Source organism: Microcebus murinus, chromosome 18 (assembly GCF_040939455.1).
Source record: "Microcebus murinus isolate Inina chromosome 18, M.murinus_Inina_mat1.0, whole genome shotgun sequence".
Classification (NCBI taxonomy): domain Eukaryota; kingdom Metazoa; phylum Chordata; class Mammalia; order Primates; family Cheirogaleidae; genus Microcebus; species Microcebus murinus.
In genome coordinates, this window is record NC_134121.1 from 44,903,498 (window position 1) to 44,922,077 (window position 18,580).

Here is an 18,580-nt window from a genome sequence, read left to right on the forward strand (position 1 = left end):
AAAGCACAGAGCTTGAAACCAGCCTGGACCATTTGGAAATTAAAAGAAATATGATATTGCAGAGAATAAAGTACCAAGGTGGTCGGTGGTCGAATGCATGGCTGGACAGATAGGCAGACACTGGATCATACTCTTGTAAGCTTTAGAGTCAATCTTTTAGGTAACAGGGAACTATGGAGGAATTTGAGCAGGGAGGTGGCATGATTAGATTTATGTATTAATGTGCTCTCTGTCCTGAAGAAATTCTAACATAGGTCGTATCAGGAGACTAACGCGGGCATCTTCCTTACAGTATTGCTTGTGACCAGAAAACACTGGAAACTACATAATTGTCCATCAGCAGAAAAATAGATAAACAAATAGCAGTATAGTCATAAAATGTAATACTGTTCAAGAGTTTAAAATGATTCAACATGGCTAGATCTAAGATCTAGCATGATTTTCAGTAAAAAAAAAAAAGCTGAGTTTCAGCATATGTATAATATGATAAAATGCATGTAAAATTTAAAAGCGCACATTTGATATTGATTATTAATAATATATACATAGAAAAGCATAAAAACATGGTTTTGGAGAGGTTGGAAAAGGCATGGGGAAGGGAGAAATACAAAGATAGCTTTATGGTGTTCTATTGGTTTTATATAAAAAAGAAATACTGCATATCAAGCAAAAATGCTACAATATTAAATTTTCTGCATTTAAAAAAATTGAACTTTGTTTTTTCAAACACAGAGAAAGGGAAGTGCATTTGGTATAGAGGATGGAATGGAGGGGGTTGGGGAAAGGGACCCCCAGCCAGCCTCTGGCTCCACACAGCACCCCCTAGGTAGGGTAGAGTGGGAGGCAGATCTCGGGGGACTCCTGAGGGCAGTGTATACGAAGAACCCACCTTCTTTGGCTGCTTTTGGCCTCTGGGCAGAGCAGGGGTGTTGTCTTGGCCTCTTGTCCGGTATCTTGTCCAGAACTGGCCACCGTTCTGATCTGATACGACTTCTAGACCTCAGCATGGTTCACAGTCCCTGGGATGCCAGTACCATCTTTGGACCGCTACCAACCAAGGGGCAAAAATAGGAGGCTTTTAGAATACCTGGGGGAAGTTTGGCATTGCATATTCAGAGTAAAGATGGCATGTGTGTGTGCACATGCATGTATGCACAATGAAAGCAAGTCTTCTGGAAGAGGGTTTGCAGTGGATGCTGTGACTTGAGCATGTGCACTGATGAGACTATTCCTCCACAGTTCAGAGAAATAAGAATGAGTCTTTCCAGAAGAAGTTCATTTCTACACTCCTTACCCTTCAGATTTCCATCCCCTAACCTGGTGTCTCAGCTGATAGAATAAACATGTGTCCATCTACATGTATTTACATGTCTGGGTTAGAACTGCAGCAGGAAAGAACCAACATATCTGTGCTTGCACCTTCCCGGGCTGGCTAATCATTTGCTTCCGTCAAAGGCTGGATTTTGTAGGCATCTGGTAAAGGGAAACTGCAGGCTTTTCTGCAATTACATACAAATTTTATAGAATATGTGTGTCCTAAAAAGAATTCAAGTACATCTGTTTTCCTGTTTTGTAATACATCTGCCCAATGCTAACAGCCTTACTGAAGCAAACCTATCAAAAGCTTTAAGAATAAAGGTGTGCATAACTACATCATTGATAATATGCAAATTATTCTTCTCTAGAACCACTTGGTCTTTGACATACAGAGCCAGGAGAACATATAAAGAGAGACTCTCTCTCTTTTTTTTTTTTTTTGAGACAGAGTCTCACTTTGTTGCCTAGGCTAGAGTGAGTGCCATGGCATCAGCCTAGCTCACAGCAACCTCAAACTCCTGGGCTCAAGCAATCCTTCTGCCTCAGCCTCCCAAGTAGCTGGGACTACAGGCATGCGCCACCATGCCCGGCTAATTTTTTCTATATATCTTAGTTGGCCAATTAATTTCTTTCTATTTATAATAGAGGCAGGGTCTCGCTCTTGCTCAGGCTGGTTTCGAACTCCTGACCTCGAGCAATCCGCCCGCCTCGGCCTCCCAGAGAGCTAGGATTACAGGCGTGAGCCACCGTGCCCGGCCAAGAGAGACTCTCTCTTATACACATGCACACATATGTTCCCACTGGCTTCCAGATCAGGGGTTAGCAGCCTTGGCATGGAGACCCCCAAAAGGCACCAAGGCAATTAGCAGTGTCCCTCCAGCACCCCCTACACACCTTCAGGGCCTCTGCACTTGCTCCCCCTCCTGGGACATGCACCCCCAGGTCCTTGTGTGGCTCACCCACTTGTTGCACTTAGGTCTTAGCTCAAATGACACTTCCTCAGAGGGGCCTGGCCTGCCCACCTCCAGATCTCTCCATCTGCTCACCAGCTTTATTTTTCTTCCCGGGCATTATGCTGAACATTTATTTTTACCCATCTACCATCCATCTCCTTGCTGGCACTAGCTGTGAGCTTCATGGGGCTCCACGATCACAACCACATGCTGGAATCTGGGCGGTGCCTGGCTCCCAGCTGACACCCAGACAGCAGCAGTGGAATGAATGAATGAACACCTGCCTCTCCTCTCCATCCCCACTCTCTCCTTCCTCCCACTTCCTCCAGAGAGGAAGAGAACCAATTCCCCATTCCTCAACATGTGCTGAGTCCTTTCTTGCCATTCCTCCACTCAACAGCCGATTTGCTTGGGTCCTGCCCACCAAGAAGGCCAGATGGGCAGCAGGCAGCTGCAGGTGGGGGGATCTGTACCCAGGAGGGAGATGGAAGGTGAGGAGCTCAGAGTGCAAACCTCCTCTGCCTGTCAACTTCCTGGGGGCTGGTCCTTCCAGCAGGTAGAAGGGAGTGGAAGGGAAGGTGGGTCAGGAGGACTATGCAGGCCCCAGAGCTATAATCAATGATCAGCGAACAGAGCAGGGAGCACAGGCCTGGTGTCAGGGAACAAGTAGGTGCGGGGGTGAGACATGGCACCAGCTTTCAGTGTCTGACTCTGAGCTTGGGTCACACACAGGTGGCTTTTGCAGGCTCTCCACCCTCCCTGGTTGCCCAAGTCCTGCCTGCTTCAAGGAAAATAGGAAACATTAGGATCCTGTAGCTCCTTTGAGTTTCTTTTGTATAGATAAAAACCCCTAAGGAATTGTGTGTGTGTGTGTGTGTATGTGTGTGTGTGTGTGTGTATGGGGTGGGGGTCTATTTCCTTCTGTCTCTCTGTCTGCCTGACTGTCAGACTATTAATACAAGCCCAAGTCTGGCTGCACCCCCAGAACATGTGCTCCCCACAGCGAAATGCCACCCCTCCCAGCTAAGCCTGTTGTTTGTTCCGTTTCTGATCGGCGCCAGGCTCATAGACCCCATGTAGGTAGAATATAACTTTCCATAAATAATCTCTAACCTGACCTACAATTTAGCCTTCCGGTTTTTTTCCCCTCGTGGTAATGGGAGTGTAGCCTGGGCTGATCCCTCCTGCATCTTCGGGTCCGAGAAAGCAGACCTCAGGTTTGGGCATTGCTTGAATCCCGGTGCCCCCATGTTGCCTTGCACCTGGTAAGGACTCAGTCCTTGCTGAGGAGTGGTGGAGTCTCTTCCACCCACAAACAGCCTTGCCCTTGCAGCCTTTGCCTGGGCCTCGCCCCTGCCTACACACCTCCTTCTCCACCTAGCAAATCCCTAAGCAGCACCCTCATCTGTGAAACCTTCCCTAACCATTATCCCTTGTCCCCCCACAGAGTGAATCACTCCTGTCTTTGGTTCCCGTAACACTTCGTACAGAACAGTGTGATCTGATTATGTGCCCACGTGCCCCTGGCTCTGAGCAGCTTGAGAGAGTGTCAGGGCTAGGAACTGAGCCCCGGGCCGGCCGGCTGTGGGCAAAGCATTTAACCCCTTAGTGCCTTGGTCTGCTCAGATGCAAACACAAACCTGTCACAGAGTCCCTGTCCCCGCCCACTGTAGCACACTGCCTCTCAGGGCTGGACAATGTCTCTGTTCCCTCCCTGGTCTCAGGCTCTGGGCTCTACTTGTCATAGTGCATGAATTCCTGCAGGGTCTCCCTGAGGCTTCCCTGGAGCCTGGAGCTGCAGGAGGGTCCGGCCAGCAACACACACTGACTGCTACGAAAGACTTGTTGATGACCATAATGGATTTAGGAGGGTTCATAGGAAGTTAAACTGAAAAGTCATCAGGAGGGACCTCGGCTTACTTGGTGGGGATAGGTTCTCCCAAGACAAGCTGGACTTAATTTAAAGCTCTTCTTATAGTAACTGAAGAGTATTTACCAAGTCTCAGCTAGCACCCACCACATTTGGGCACCTTGGGGAGGAAAGACTTCGAGAGACATTGTCCCTGCTTTTGAAGATCTTGCATGTTCACCAGGAGGCATAAAATTCACACTTGGAAAAAAGCTTGACCGAGCTCCCTGTGAGCTGGTCCCGAATTGTACTTGGCTTTGTGTCTCTCCCAGGACTAAGCAGGATTGGCCAGGCTAGGCAGATCCTCAACAAATGAGTGTCAAATGGAAGACATCAGGAGCCAAAGGAGTGGTGTGGACCAAAGGGGCTGGGACATCAGAGGCGAGAGGGATCATTGGAGATTGGAGCATTTCCGGAAGGTTCAGGGAAGAGGTGCTAAGTAAAATGAACCCCAAAGAAAGAGTAGGAGTTGCTGGGGGGGAGGGGGAATGGGGACAGCAAACTAAGGAGGCAGGAGTCAGAGTGACCATTTAAAGTCAGCAAGGAAGCTTGGCAGAATGCGAGGTGGGAATCAGGCAGACTGGGAAAACTGCACTTGATCTTGGGCAAGGAGGAGCCATTGGAGGTTCTTGAGCAGGGGAGTGATGTGATGAGAACAGAGTTTCTAGAACACGGTGTTGTGGAGACCAGGCTGAGGTTATTACAATGTCCTGGGTAAAGGAATGTGGTCTAGGTTTGGAAAGGAAGGGAGGAACATGACTTTTCAAAGGAAGACATAATTGTCACAAGGGCCACTAGAGAGCAGTCAAAGGTATCTCCAAGCTTTGAGCCCTAGTTACCAAGGGAAGGGTGTGAACTCTGACAAACATGACATTCTGTGTGGTTGACAAAATGAGACCACATCCTCTCTGTAACGATTCATTGTCTTTATTAACCATGTCTCTGGACTCTGAAAGAACAGACTGTTATTTCATAAAGCAATATTAACGTTGTCATTCTCTACAAGAAAAAGTTTTGCATAAATAACTTAAGTGAGAAAATAAATATGTAACTTAACTCTTTAAAAACCACTACTTTCATTCGTGTGGACAAGTGCCACGTGGAAGGGTTACAAAAAACGACCAGTCCTGCAGGCTTTCATACGGCATGTGCTTCTGCTTAAAATATCTTTAAAAAAAAAAACAAAACAATTAAAGACTACACAGAAAGTAAGAGTTGTCTGGAAATGATTTTCAAAAAGATTTTTGGGTGGCAGCTATTATGCTTTGCAGTTTCTCGGCATATGTACAGCACTTGTAATTTTCCCCCGATAGTATTCTTTTAATGTAAGGTATGTCATCACATGTGAGAGCAGCAGGAAGCTGTTTCCTAGGCAGAAATGTGTCCCTAAGTGGTGGGCAGGAGGAGGTGCCTCAAAAGGGATGTGTTGGTCTTGAGTGTGTGGTGCCTTCTCCCTTGGACCTGTAAGCCCAGCATCCTTGAACCTTGAACTTCTGTTCAGAAGGTGACTTTAAAATATAGCCATGGGGTGAAGGAGGGACTCTGCCTTTTGGGAATGAGGGTGTGTGTGTGATTTCTGGCCTTCCCACCACCCTTGGGACCCTCTCCTTCTCGCCCCCAACTGATGGTGCTATTTCTTTGAGATGGAGGGGTGGAGGTAGCCAAACATCTGGGGAGGCTGGGCTGGGAACGACGGCAGCTTCTTCCAGGAGTCTGTCAGCCATAAATATGTCAGCCATAAATAGCCTCTTTTCTTTTTTCCTGCTTGTTTTTCATCTTTGGCTGTCAGATCAGAGCATCACAACTCTGAATTCTGGAAGTGACCTTGGTAGTGAGTCAGTTCAACCTCTTGCGCTCCCTCTCGCTCTCCTGTGCCCATTCAAGAGGTAAGGGTCCTTGGAATACGGTACATTCCTCCAAATCCTAATCCCACCCCCACCCCCATTTTACAAAAAGATATTGAGGTTCCCGAAAAAGAATGGTGTAGTTCAAGGTCACACAGCAAGTTAGTGGCAGAGTCAGGACTAGACACCGTATCTACAGACCCCCAGTCCTGTGTTCTTGGCACGACATGGGCTTTATGACGGGCAGAGAGGTGGATGGAGAATCTTAATCGAACTTTCTTAACCAGGCCCTGGACTTTCCACACTCTCCACCGCTCCCTCAAAACCCCAGGACAGTAAAAATGCTTCAGTTTCTGCCTCCTCTGAAATGGGACCAGCGAAGGGAGGCGGCCCCGGTGGGCGGGGCCGCGTGGCTCAGTGTCTGTGACTCTCAACTCTCTCCCCTCCCCTGAGGGACCCCCTCGGCGGGCGGGCGAGGGGGGCCTTGCAGGCTCCCGGGATTCCGCAGGGCCCGGATGGTCTCAGCTCCCTGCCCTGGGTTGCAGGCATTTAAAATGAAATACAAACAGTCGAACCGCGCGCAGAGGACAGAAACTTGGGGGCGCGGCGGGCGGGTGGGCTCTAGTAGGCGTTCTCCAGCTCGGCCTGGTTGGCTTTGGCGCCCCGGGCGCGGGGACGCGGCTTCCGGCCCTTCTGCGGCCGCGCGGCCTCGGGCCCGAAGTCCTTGAGCTCGGACTGGTTGTGGAAGCGGGTGAGGCGCTTGCACTTGCACGAGGCCACCAGGCGCACCTTGCGTGCGCGTGGCGCCGCGCCCCCGGGACACAGCAGCTGCACCCGCTGCGCGCGGTAGCGGTCGGGGATGCAGCGGAAGTCGGGCCCGCTCGGGCGCCACCACTTGCCGCGGCCGATGGCGTTGGGCAGCAGGCGTGCGGGGCCGCACTGGCCCGAGCACACCAGCTCGGTGACCGGCTTGGCGCTGCGGCACGGCCCGTCGGTCACGTAGCGGGTGAAGTGCAGCTCGCGGCAGCTGTACTCGGACACGTCTGCGGAGAGAGGCGCGCGTGAGGGGCTGCCCGGCCCGGCCCCCTCCACTCCTCAGCCTGCATCACCCCTTCCCTCCAGAGGCTTTTGCCCCTGGGCACCTATTATAGGAAGGTCCGGGATACTCTGGGGCTCGTGGAAAGATCCCAGGCTCTCCCCTTGGATCCCTGTGACTGCTGAGGTTCAAACACCAGGGCTCGATCACTTACCACCTGTGCGATATTGGGCAAATTACTTAACCTCCCAGTCTGTAAAATAGGTTATCCCGAGGATTCAGTGATTTAATCCATTACACACACAATGCAAAGAATACCCTTGGGCACATAGTAAGGGCTGGAAGTGTTGGCTGTTACTATGCATTGCTAATATTCCTCTCCTAGGGGGCGGCCCTCTTCTGCTTTAAGGCGCACTTGTGTGGCAGAGTCCCTGGCCTGGGCACGGTAGGTATTAGCCACACCTTCTGCCTGGCTGTGGCTTCTCCCAAATTCCTTTTCCAGCCACTTGGGAAGGGTGGACAGGAGATGGAGAAAGGAGTAGAGGTTAATCGAGGGTAATAAATCAGCATGGCTGCTCTGGAGGCGAGAGATGGAAGGGGAGGTGGTCAGGATAGGAATTCATTAGACTTGAAAGGAACCAACAGCAGCGTGTCCAACCCCCTCATTAGCAGTGAGAACGGGGGCCCAGAGAGAGAAAAGAGTTTGCCGGAGAGGCAGAGCTGGGTCTCCTGACTCCAGCACCTCTTGTCTGCACAAGGGAAGAAGCTCATGTGCTCCAGCACCCCTGGGAGGCTGGCTGGGGGGTGGGGGGAGGGGAAGGTTAGGGCAGTTTTTACTACAGCTTTCCTACCAGAGGGGACTGACCTCTGACCCAAAACCTATAGGTTCAGTTGCCATGAACGTTTGTCAAGCACCCACTGTGTACTTGGCTGTCTGCTGGGCACACCCCTTGCTTTGTGTCACTTGAATGGGCACCTGATGGTGTTGCAAGCTCACTGCCCAGGCAAGGGGGTTGGGTTCTGAGGCCTGGCCTGGTCCCCTGCACACACCTTGACCATGTCTCCTACTGTGGGCTTAGATGGGTGGCAGCTTTTTAAATAGCTGGGCTTCATGTGAGCACCTGTCCACCCCCAAGGGTTTCATGGGGACAGTTCCAATGTGACACAAAGGGATAAAAAGTAGTCCTAAGACCAAAACCAGAGTAGGGGCAGAGAAGGCACCTTCCCCTCCCACTCCAGCAAACACAGCAGGGCAGGCATGGGCTCTGGGCTGGTCTGGCACCCTCGCCCCCAGGGGCAGTGTGTGGGGGTGGACTATTTGCCCAGGGAAATTTGTTTTAGGGCTTTCCAAGAATAGTGCTCCTAGGTCAAGCACTTCCTCTGCAGAGCTTGACTTTGTTTTGAGTGTGTGGCTTCCTCAGGGGCTGTGGCTTCTCATGAAGGTGAATTTGGGTTCCCCATAGCCCTTCAAGCAGTCACTCGAGTTCAGTTGACACCTTGCCTGGGTGGGGAGGTGGGGGAATTGGGGGGGGGGCCTTGCCCTCCCAGGGTCCTGGTTACCCTTCTCCGGGTGGCCCTTGTTAGCGCCCCACAGCCCCAGCAGGCTGTAAGGCAGGCAGGGGTGGCATGCAGGAGCCTGGGTGGTGGGCTCCTCTCCCACCTGGGTGATGGCCAGAGGGCAGCCAGGCCCTCACTCGGAAGTGTCATTTCAGCCCCCACCCCAGCCATTCCTGCCGGCTGCAGAGCCAGCTGTGCACACTGCCCCAGGCTTCTCTGTGCAGGCCTGACCAGAAACCCAGGGACCCACCGCCTTCTCCCTCTCCCAGGGTCAGGCTCTCTCTCCAGGAACGAGGCAAGGCCGGGTCTGGGACCGAGGCTCAAGACAGATGGTGCCTCCTGCACCCACTCCAGGCATCAGAGGGCGCTGCCTCCCCTCAGGGCTGGGGCTCAGCTGCCACCCATGGCAGAGGCTAAAACTGTGCCCACAGCTCCTGTTCCTTCAAGTGCCAGCTCACTGGGCAGCCGTGGGCGAGGGAGCCGCAGACGTCCCCTTCCCACTGCATGCGGGGATCTCAGCCCCTCCCAGCGCTGTCTTGCAATCGGATCAAACTGTGTTCAAATCTCAGCTTTTCTAGTCACTACCAAGTTACTTAGTCTCAGAAGCCTCAGTTTCTTCACCTTCAAGCTGGGGATTCACACCATGGAGCTTCCTCAAGGTGGGTCTTGGGGTAGAGTGCACCCACAGCCCGCATAGAGCATCTGGCACCCAGCAGGTGCCACTCCGTAGATCTGAGGCTCCCTCACCTTGTCCCCTCCCCAGTGGTGCAGCAGCAGGACCTGGCTCCTGTATTCTCAGGAAGGGATTCTTTGAAACCTTTTCTGAGCCCTGAGCCTGTCCCAAAGCCGTACCCCCACCCCCTCAGCACGCCCCCGCCAGCCTCACGTCCTGCACTTGAGTTCAAAGGCTGCACTTGGCCTGCCGTCCCTCTGCCTCCAGGCAAGCCCACTGGTGCCGGCAGAGGCTGGTGGTCTACCCTAGTCTTCAGAGCCTCCCAAAGAAAAGGTTCTAAAACTTCCCCAGCTACCTCCCCAGGCCCCTTGTGCTGGAAATTCTTTCCTCCGCCTGTACCTTTGGTCTCAAAGGGGTGGTGGGGAGGCCGCCCTCCGTTCTCCGCCCGGTTCATGGTCTTGTTGTTCTCCAGCTCTGGCGGAGGCTCGGGGTACTCTCCGAGCTCGGGGATGATCTCTGTGGCATCATTCTTGAAGGCCTGCCACCCCTGGCCCTCCACCACGCGGAAGGCTGTGTGCACCAGCAGGCAGACGAGACACAGGGCTAGAGAGAGCTGCATGGTGCCAGCCGGAGGAGGGCACACAGCTTTCCAGTAGCACAGGCTCCGGTCCCTAGCCCAGATACAGTCGCCTTTTTAAAGCCCCCTGTGCCTCATGCCAGCCAATGAGGACAGGCTGGGGCAGGGCTGGTCCCATGTTTCCCTCAGCCCCGGAGGAGGGAAAGGGGTGTGCTCAGAGCAGGCCCTCCCCAAGGACTTCTTCTCAAGCTCAGCAAACTTCCAAATTGCTGCTGGCACTCCCAGGTGACCCAGAGAGAGGGGGGCGTGTGAGGCAGGGCCCGAGTCTGCTCTCTGGCACCTCCCACGTGCAGACGGCTGTGGTTTTCAGATATCAAAATGAGCTCCAGCTTCTAATTGTCTGCCTCCCTGGGCAGTCTCAAAACAAACTGTGGACCAGCTCAACAGAAAATGTGCAGCTCTGAGCCATCCACAGGGCTGAGCCCAGCTGATCCCATTTCTCAGGTCAAGTTCATTTGTCACCCCACCAACAAATGGCCCTAGGGGTGTCTGTTTGGCCCCACAGAATTAGCCAGAGGCAGAAGGATGCTTTTTAAGAAATCCCATTGGCCCCCCCTTCCGTGAGTCTCAGCGTTGATTATCCTGACCAAGAAAGCCTCTCTTGGCACACTCTGGAAGGCAAGAGAGAAAACCGGAGGGCCACAGCAAGGGTCCTGGCTTGGGAGAGATGGGCGGGATTCTGGGTACAAGTTGAGGATGAGCAGGTCACTCACGCTCAGGTGATGGAGCACAAAGAGGAAACCTCAGCTCATGCTCCTCGGGACCCTGTGCACGGTGACAGGCACTTCTCAGCCAGGGCGCTCACTGCGGCTCCCAGGCTGATGTGCCAAAGGCAGCTATTTCCCTGACCAGGCTGTGGGTGGGGGTGGAAACTGAGAATTCCTTTCCTTAGCAAAAGCCAAGGCCAGCATTTTTAATGCTGACATTTTTTTTTCTTACCTCCCAGCCTGCTACATTTTTCTAAACCATCTTCAAGTCCTATGTGGAAGACCTCACCGGTGCATAAGGCAGGGTGTGCTCCAAGAAGCCATCTCAGGTCCTATTCCCTGCAAAGAAGCCAAGAGGAATTGCTACCTCAGCCCTGCGTAGAATGAGGGGCACGGGGCTGGGGGTGGGGGAGGTAGAGGCACAGGGGAGACAGATTCACACCTGAGGTGCAAGAAAAGAAAGTAGGGCCAAGCGGAAGCTTTCACTGAAGATGGATTGTTTCAGGATGGCTCACCGGCTCCTAGCCCCCAAGGGAGGCTGGGAAGAGGGCTGTGGCCCAGATCCCCTTGGTATTTTAACTGGGCAATGAATCAGTACGCCCCACCTGCAGAGCCTCCACAAGGCCTTTGCCACCTGCCTCAACTTGTAGGTTGCTGTGTCCATCTGCGGCCGACTGTCCTCTTTCCACCATCCATCACCTGACACATGAATGCAGCTGCTCTGACAGTTTTACAAGCCAGACAGAAGCCCCTGCAGGAAGGGCTCTCTCTGATACCTGCTTCCTAAGTCAGTTTCCTTTGGGGCAGATGAAAACAGCTGTGGCCATTGTTGGGGGTGATCTATCTCTCCCAACAGAGCCAAGCCGGTAGTGTTGGGAGAAGCTGGGCCTCAGAGCCCCCTCCCCTTGTCTGTGACCCACCAGTCCTTTTCCCTTGCTCTGGAATGTGGACGGTTAACCCTATCATGGCCAGACAACTAACTGCCTTCTTGCAATGGACTTCAGAGAGGCCTTTCTGATGCCTGGGTTCCTCGAGCAGGTGGGATGGGCACTTAGAGCCATAGCCCCACCTGCTGTTGGGAGCGGCTGGACCGTCCACGTTAGAGAGACCATGGGAACCGTCCTTGGAACACTTCTGCCACCTGCTGGAGACAGAAGGAAGCGCCAGACACTGGAGAATGGCGAAGCTCAGGATTTCATTTCATTCTTTTATTTGGAACTGAAGTAATATTACAAGAAAAAGGAAGTATCCACTGGATTGAACCTCTAAATGTGATCTCCCCTCCTCTGAATTATGGTCGGCCAGTGTATAGGAATGCTCTTCACAGAATGGCCCAGCGAAAACTTGCAGTGATGTCATCTGCATTTTCATTTAATGTTAAGTCATTGGCAGATCTTTATATTTGCTCAGTCCACAGACCTGTCATTGTTCAGAGTTAGACAACATTCCCCGGGGTTAAACCCCCAGGGTTTTAGCTGATTCCTGTTGTGGGTAGTTTAGATATTATTTTCAATTTTCTCTTATCCTCAGCAACACTGCTATGAACATCCTCATACAAAGTAATTTTTAATTAAATTTTTTTATTTGGAGAGAATTGTAAATTCACAAACACTTGTAAGAAAAATATTAAGATTCTGTGTAATCTTTATCCAATTTCTCCCAATGGTAACATCTTGAAAAACGACAGGACATCTCACAACTAGGATGTTGATATTGACACAATTCGCCAATTGTTTGAGGATGGCTCACCGGCTCCTAGCCCCGAAGGAAGGCTGGGAAGAGGGCTGTGGCCCAGATCCCCTTGGTATTTTAACTGGGCAATGTATTTTGCCTGTACTCGTGTGTGTGTGTGTGTGTGTGTGTGTGCATGCACACAGATGTGTATTCAGTGCCATGCAATCTTAGCACATATATTTAGTCAAGGATGCACCATCAGGGTCAAGATAAAGAACAGCTCTGTGACCCTGAGGGTCCCTCCGGTTGCCCTTGGTAACCACACCCACCTCCCTCCCTCACCCTCCCTCCCTACTCCTCACCCTTGGCAACCACTAATCTAATCTCTATTTCTATATATTTTCATTTCAAAGATGCCATGTAAGTGGAATCGATCACTATGTAACCAGCATAATTTCTCAGAGTTATCCAAATTTTACATATTAGTAAAACTTGTTCCTTTTTTTTGTTTGCTGAGCAGTATTCCATAAATTTTTTTTCTTTAACATTAGGGTTATTTCCAGAGGTGAATGCCGTGTCTGAGGAGTGAAGAGTCGGTGGGCCTGGCGACGAGCTGCACGGCTGTTCTTCCCCTGTGGATGAGGACACCAGTCATATCAGATTAGGGTCCACAGTGATGACCTCATCTTAACTATTAACAATTACATCTGTAACAGCCCTATTTCCAAATAAGGGCACATTCTGAGGTACTGGGGATCAAGATTTCGACATATAAATTCAGGGGGTGGGTACACAATTCAACTCATAACCAAGGCTGCCAACACTGGGTTTGGGCCATTACTTTTTAATATTAAATTTAATAGTTGTGCCTTAATTTCCAGAAAGGCTGTTTTTCCATGTGATGATTTACTAGCTTTTGTTCCTACGGAGCAGCCTGTTCTATGTTCACTTGCCAAACATTTAATAAAGCAAGGGGGGCACACTCCCCCTCCAGAAGCTCCCATACCAGGGAAGAAGTAAGTTCTTCATACAAATACCTCCAATACCAAGTAGAAAGTAGCTGGTGCCACTGAGAAAAGGTTCAGATGTTTTTTTTCTAAAAAGATGATTTTGGTTTTTGGAGCAGTTTTGGGTTCACAGCAAGATTGAGTGGAAGGTACAGAGATATCTCATACACCTCCTGTGCCCACTCATATATGGCCTGCCCTGTTACCAACGTCCCCCACCGGACTGGTACATTTGCTACAATCGATGAACCTCCACTGACACATCATTGTTCCCTAAAGGCCACTGTTTACATTAGGGGTCACTCTTGGTGTTGTACATTCTGTGGATGTAGCCAAATGTATAATGATGTGTATCCACCATTATAGTATCATACAAAGTATTTTCACTGCCTCCAAATTCTATGTGCTCTGCCTCTTCATCCCTCCCTCACTTTCCCCAACCCTTGGCAACTACTGATCTTTTTACTATGTCCATAGCTTTGCCTTTTCCAGAATGTCATGTAGTTGGAATCATACCATGTGCAGTATAGCCTTTTCAGATTGGCTTCTTTCACTTAATAATATGCATTTAAGTTTCCTCTGTGTCTTTTCATGGCTTGATAGCTTATTTCTTTTTAGTGCTGAATAATATTCCACTGTCTTGATGACCCATGGTTTATCTAGTCACCTACTAAAGAACATCTTGGTTGCTTTCAAGTTTTGGCAGTTCTGAATAAAGCTGCTAAAAAAATTCGTGTGCAGGTTTTTATGTGGATGTAAGTTTTCAAATCATTTGGATAAATACCAAGGAGCATGACTGATGGATTGTATAGTTAAGAATATGTTTAGTTTTACAAGAAACTAACCTTCCAAACTGTCATCCAAAGTGGCTGTACCATTTTGCATTCTTGCCAGAAATGAGAGTCCTGTCGTTCCACATCCTGGCCAGATGCATTTTTTGAAAGGACAAAGTGTTACAGGCCTTCAAAGGAGAGAACAATTTCATCCCCCCGAGGTGGAGCTGGGATCCTCATGGTAAGACACAGCATTTGGACCAGACTTTGAAAAACAGGCCAAATTTGGAGAGTATATTATCCTCCTTTGACTCCTTAAGACCATAGAATATTTGAACCAGAAGAAACCTCGAAGATCATCATGGTGTCATTCTCTACTTGGTTCTCAAGGAAGCTCCTGTCTCTAATTAATGGAAACTGAATGTTCTCCTTATTGGCTGCATTTTTAAACAGATTTTGCTCCCACTGGTCAGTGGTAAGAAGAGAATACCTGGATTTGGAGGGCAGTCTCGTTTTTTTAGGCAGCTGCCTGCATGGAGAGATATCCAAATCGCCATCCTTATTTGCGTACCCATGCGCAATGGAATGTTAGGTAGCTGTTAAAATGAATGGGGTAGAACTCTAAGAAATAACTAAAACATAGTTTTAGAAAAAAACAAAGCATACCGATCTCTATCTATACACATATGTACATATGCATGGGCTTTTTCTAGAAGGATATGATACGTAATAGTGGCTTCCTTTGGGGAGATAGATTAAAGGTTTGGGGTAAGAGGAGTTTCACTTTTCACTATAAGCCTTTTGTATTGTTTAAACTTATTATTATATATGTATAGTATTACCTTTTCATTAAATATTTTTAGCACTTATACTTAAAAAACACTTTTACCAGTTTTATCTAGTAGTGCTATGCCTCAAGATTTTATGTAAAATCATCAAGATTATGTTGTCAAAGAGGCTTGACAAATGGTGAGCCAGTCTAACTGACACGTGACAGAGGCGGGATAGAGTCTAGAGAGCCTCTTTCTCTCTCAGGCCTTTTCTGTCTGGGACAAAAGACACCCACTTTCTCAATTCTTTATTTATTTATTATTATTATTCAGAGGGAAAAGAAATATGATGCCAATAGTGAGCTTTAAGGTATCTGGGGGCAGGAGATATATTTTAGGATTGCCTGTTAGCAGGATCACTCAAATCCCAAAATGCCACCCAATCATCATGGGAGGCCAACTTGAAATTGTCACCCCAGTTCTCTACTTTCTTAAGCACACAAATCTTACCTTCCTCATTTGGGTGAGCCACTGTACCCAAGAATATTCCTAACATAGAAAATTTCTGGTACTGGAGAGATGTTCCACAAATAGCTACTGCATGGGGACCCTCATGGAACCTACAACTAGCTGAGGATGGCTAGTTTTTAGATGATAATTATTTTAAAGAGTTAGAAAAAGTAAACATAAAAGCTAAGCATAGAAGCATAAAAGAAAATCAACTCTGATAAGAAGAACAAACAAGACGGTTTCTTTGTAATGTAAGACATTTATTTTGGTTACAATTTTAGTGTTTTAACACTGATTTGTGATACAATGAACATTAAACTTGTTTTGTTTTTGGGGTTTTTTTTGTTAACCAATTTGATACCTTCCCCTTTTCTTTCCAGCAAATTCACTCTTTCACAATCAAATCACCCGAAAATTTGGCAGGAAGTAAGAGGGAACAAAAGTTAAGCTTTCAACCAATCTGCTCTCTCAACTTGAGATGGTCTCTATTTCCAATCAGGATAAAATCTTGACTTGAAAGGACCATTGTTGTTGGCTCTTCAGTTATTTCTGACACCCGTTTTATGAAAAAGAAAATTTCCTGTGAGAAAAGGTCATATCTTTATATTTAAGGTCAGTGCTTATTTTGATTAAAACATTAGCATCTTAACATTAACTTGCAGCACAAAAGGCACCAAACATTCACCTTTCTGAACCATCCATCACCACAGGTGGGATGCAGCGCCACCTTCTGGCCAGCATATTATTACTCACATACCCTAATTTCCTGGCGGTGCTATTAAATAATACATTTCAAGCAGGGATTCTTAGAGACCACTCAGAGCCAAACGGCAGGCACCTTAGAGGTCTTCTAGATGAGTCCCCTCATTTGATAGGTGGAGGTTTCTGCTCTCAAGATAACTCAGAGTGGCAGGGAAACAGACCAGCCTGTGGAAATCTATACTGCTTTAAGATCTCAAAGAAAACCATTTGGCCCTCGGATTTTGCCTGGACAGGGCTCTGTTGGTTGAAGAAAGGGATCAGGTCTGGGGAGGAAGGAGGGCACCCTGAGTTCCTATCCCATCACTTCCCAGGGGGTGGAAAACTGTCCAGGAACAGCTCCCACTCACAGCTGGGCATGTGTTGGCTCTTACACAGTAGAATTTTATTAATATTTTACTTAAAGTACTAGGAGCTAAATCTTGTGAAGCAAATAATGAGGTTTCTGGGATGAAAAACTATCAAGAAATCCTAAGTTATCCACGTAAAAGTAGTCCCAAAGTAAAGGCAGTAATTCGCCCAATGGCTTTTTCTCCCTCATGTCCACACAAAGAGGCCTTCCAGAGGTCCTAGTTAACCAGCCACACCGACCTGCTGTGTTCACCCAAGTAGCTGTGGCTGCCCTGTGGGGTGACCACGACCTGGGCATGGGAGGGGAGCCCCAGCCCAAGCCTCCTCCAGGAGCAGAGCAGAAGGCCTGACTTAGGGGTGCTACATGTCGCCTGGAACAAGAGCTGCACATTCTAACCCAACTGTGGACCTACCCTTTTTACTTCCTTCTCCAGGGCTGGGTCAAGGGCGTGAGCAGCATAGCTGGATACTCCCAGGGAGCTCATTTCTTGAGAAGTATTGTATTAAAGAGAGAATCTAGCTTCAAGGAGCAGCAAACCTGAATTCTTGCCTCTGTTCTGCCTTAAAGAGCCGGGCAACCCTGGGGTCCACGCCTGTGATCATTCTGAAACCCAGTCCCTTTTTTATTGAAAGGTCACAATATGTGGATAAGCTCTGCCCACTTTACAGGGTTACTGTGAGGCTCAAGTTAGATTAAGTAGGAAGGCTACCTGAAAACTGTGACATGAGGCACACAGTTTAGAGGATGGCCATTTCACTTAGTGGCTCTGCCTGGACAGCCCCACATCTGGAAAAGAAGACAGATCCTAGTTGTTCAGGGCTGCTGTGGTCACACAGAATAGGGGACAGTGAATATCCAGGCTGCACAGGGCCACTCCTGTGTGATCAGAGATCTTCACACCTGGAAGTGGGGCCTTGCAACACACCTGCTTCTCATGGTCCTGACTGGGAGCTTCCGGTCAACTCTGAAAAAGGCACATTCCCCACCTTGACATATTAACACTGCCTGGATCTAAATTTAAAACTGAATTTTAAATAGTTAACAAAAGTCCCTGATATTTCTTTCAGTTCAGGTAAGATTCCTTTGCAAATACTTGCAAGTGATCCTACCATGAATTCAGGCTTCTGGGAGTTCGATACACCCACCAGAACAATGCCCTATATATATTTGGCCTATATATATTTGGCGCTAAAAAAGAGTTTAATTCCACAAACTTTTATCAGACACCCATGTGCTGGTGCCAGGGGCATGGCTGTGGACTACCTCTCTGCCCAGAGTGACCCTGAAGATAAACAATATTTCACCACTTTTCATGACAACAATAACATAAAGTCCTAACAAGACTGTGTCCAAAACACAACTCCTATATTCTGGCAAATGTGCACACATATGGGTGCTAGTGCATTCTGGTATTATCTTTAAAAAGTCTTTTAAAAGGTTATTTGTTTGCTCTACCACCAATAAAGGATCCATTTGGCCACTCTGCCATGTCTCTGAGTCTCTCCAGGGACCCTCCATTGGCACCTGTAAGTGGGCAGGGTGTGTGCCTGGGACCATGTTTCCGAGAGGCACACCCCCACACGCACCCACACGCACACGCTGTCACTGGCTAGCTTCCTCCTTCGGGTCTAGGAATAGCAACTGAGACAAAAAGCAGTTAGCACAAGTGGCTTGGGCTCACCAACACTATAATTCAGGACAAAACCCTTGTAATTCTCCAAATGGTGGGGTTTTTAAATAGGCTGGACTTCAACACCTTGTTTTCTAAAAATGAAAAATAAAACCATGCCTAAAGCATCGCTCTTCTAACAGACAAAGTGACTGAGAGAGGTCCAAGGGACATAGTCCAAAGCCGTGGTTTCTGAATTCAACCATCCAAGGATTCGCATTTTAAAAACTCTATGGATTTAGGAAAGTCTTCCAGGAGAATTTGTTGCCCACCCAATTAACCCCAAGGAAATCATTAAAATGCAGCCTCCTGTGGGAATTTCCATCCACTACCAACAGACAGACACCCCCGCCCCAGCCTCAGAGCTTGTGACGGAGAATCTGCCCGTGTGCGGGGTGTGGAAGGCTGCGGGGACACCAGGGGCACAGACGTG

At 48.9% G+C, this 18,580-nt stretch overlaps 1 protein-coding gene across 1 annotated transcript; it reads right to left on the reverse strand.

Moving 5' to 3' along the window:
- Positions 1-5,090: 5,090 nt before the first annotated feature.
- SOST (sclerostin) lies at positions 5,091-10,158 on the reverse strand. The gene is made up of 2 exons (XM_012786643.2): positions 9,689-10,158; positions 5,091-7,066 (listed from the first exon to the last, which is right to left on the reverse strand). Exons 1-2 carry the CDS (start codon positions 9,906-9,908, stop codon positions 6,645-6,647), a joined length of 642 nt encoding a protein of 213 aa, XP_012642097.1. The 5' UTR covers positions 9,909-10,158; the 3' UTR covers positions 5,091-6,644.
- Positions 10,159-18,580: the final 8,422 nt, after the last annotated feature.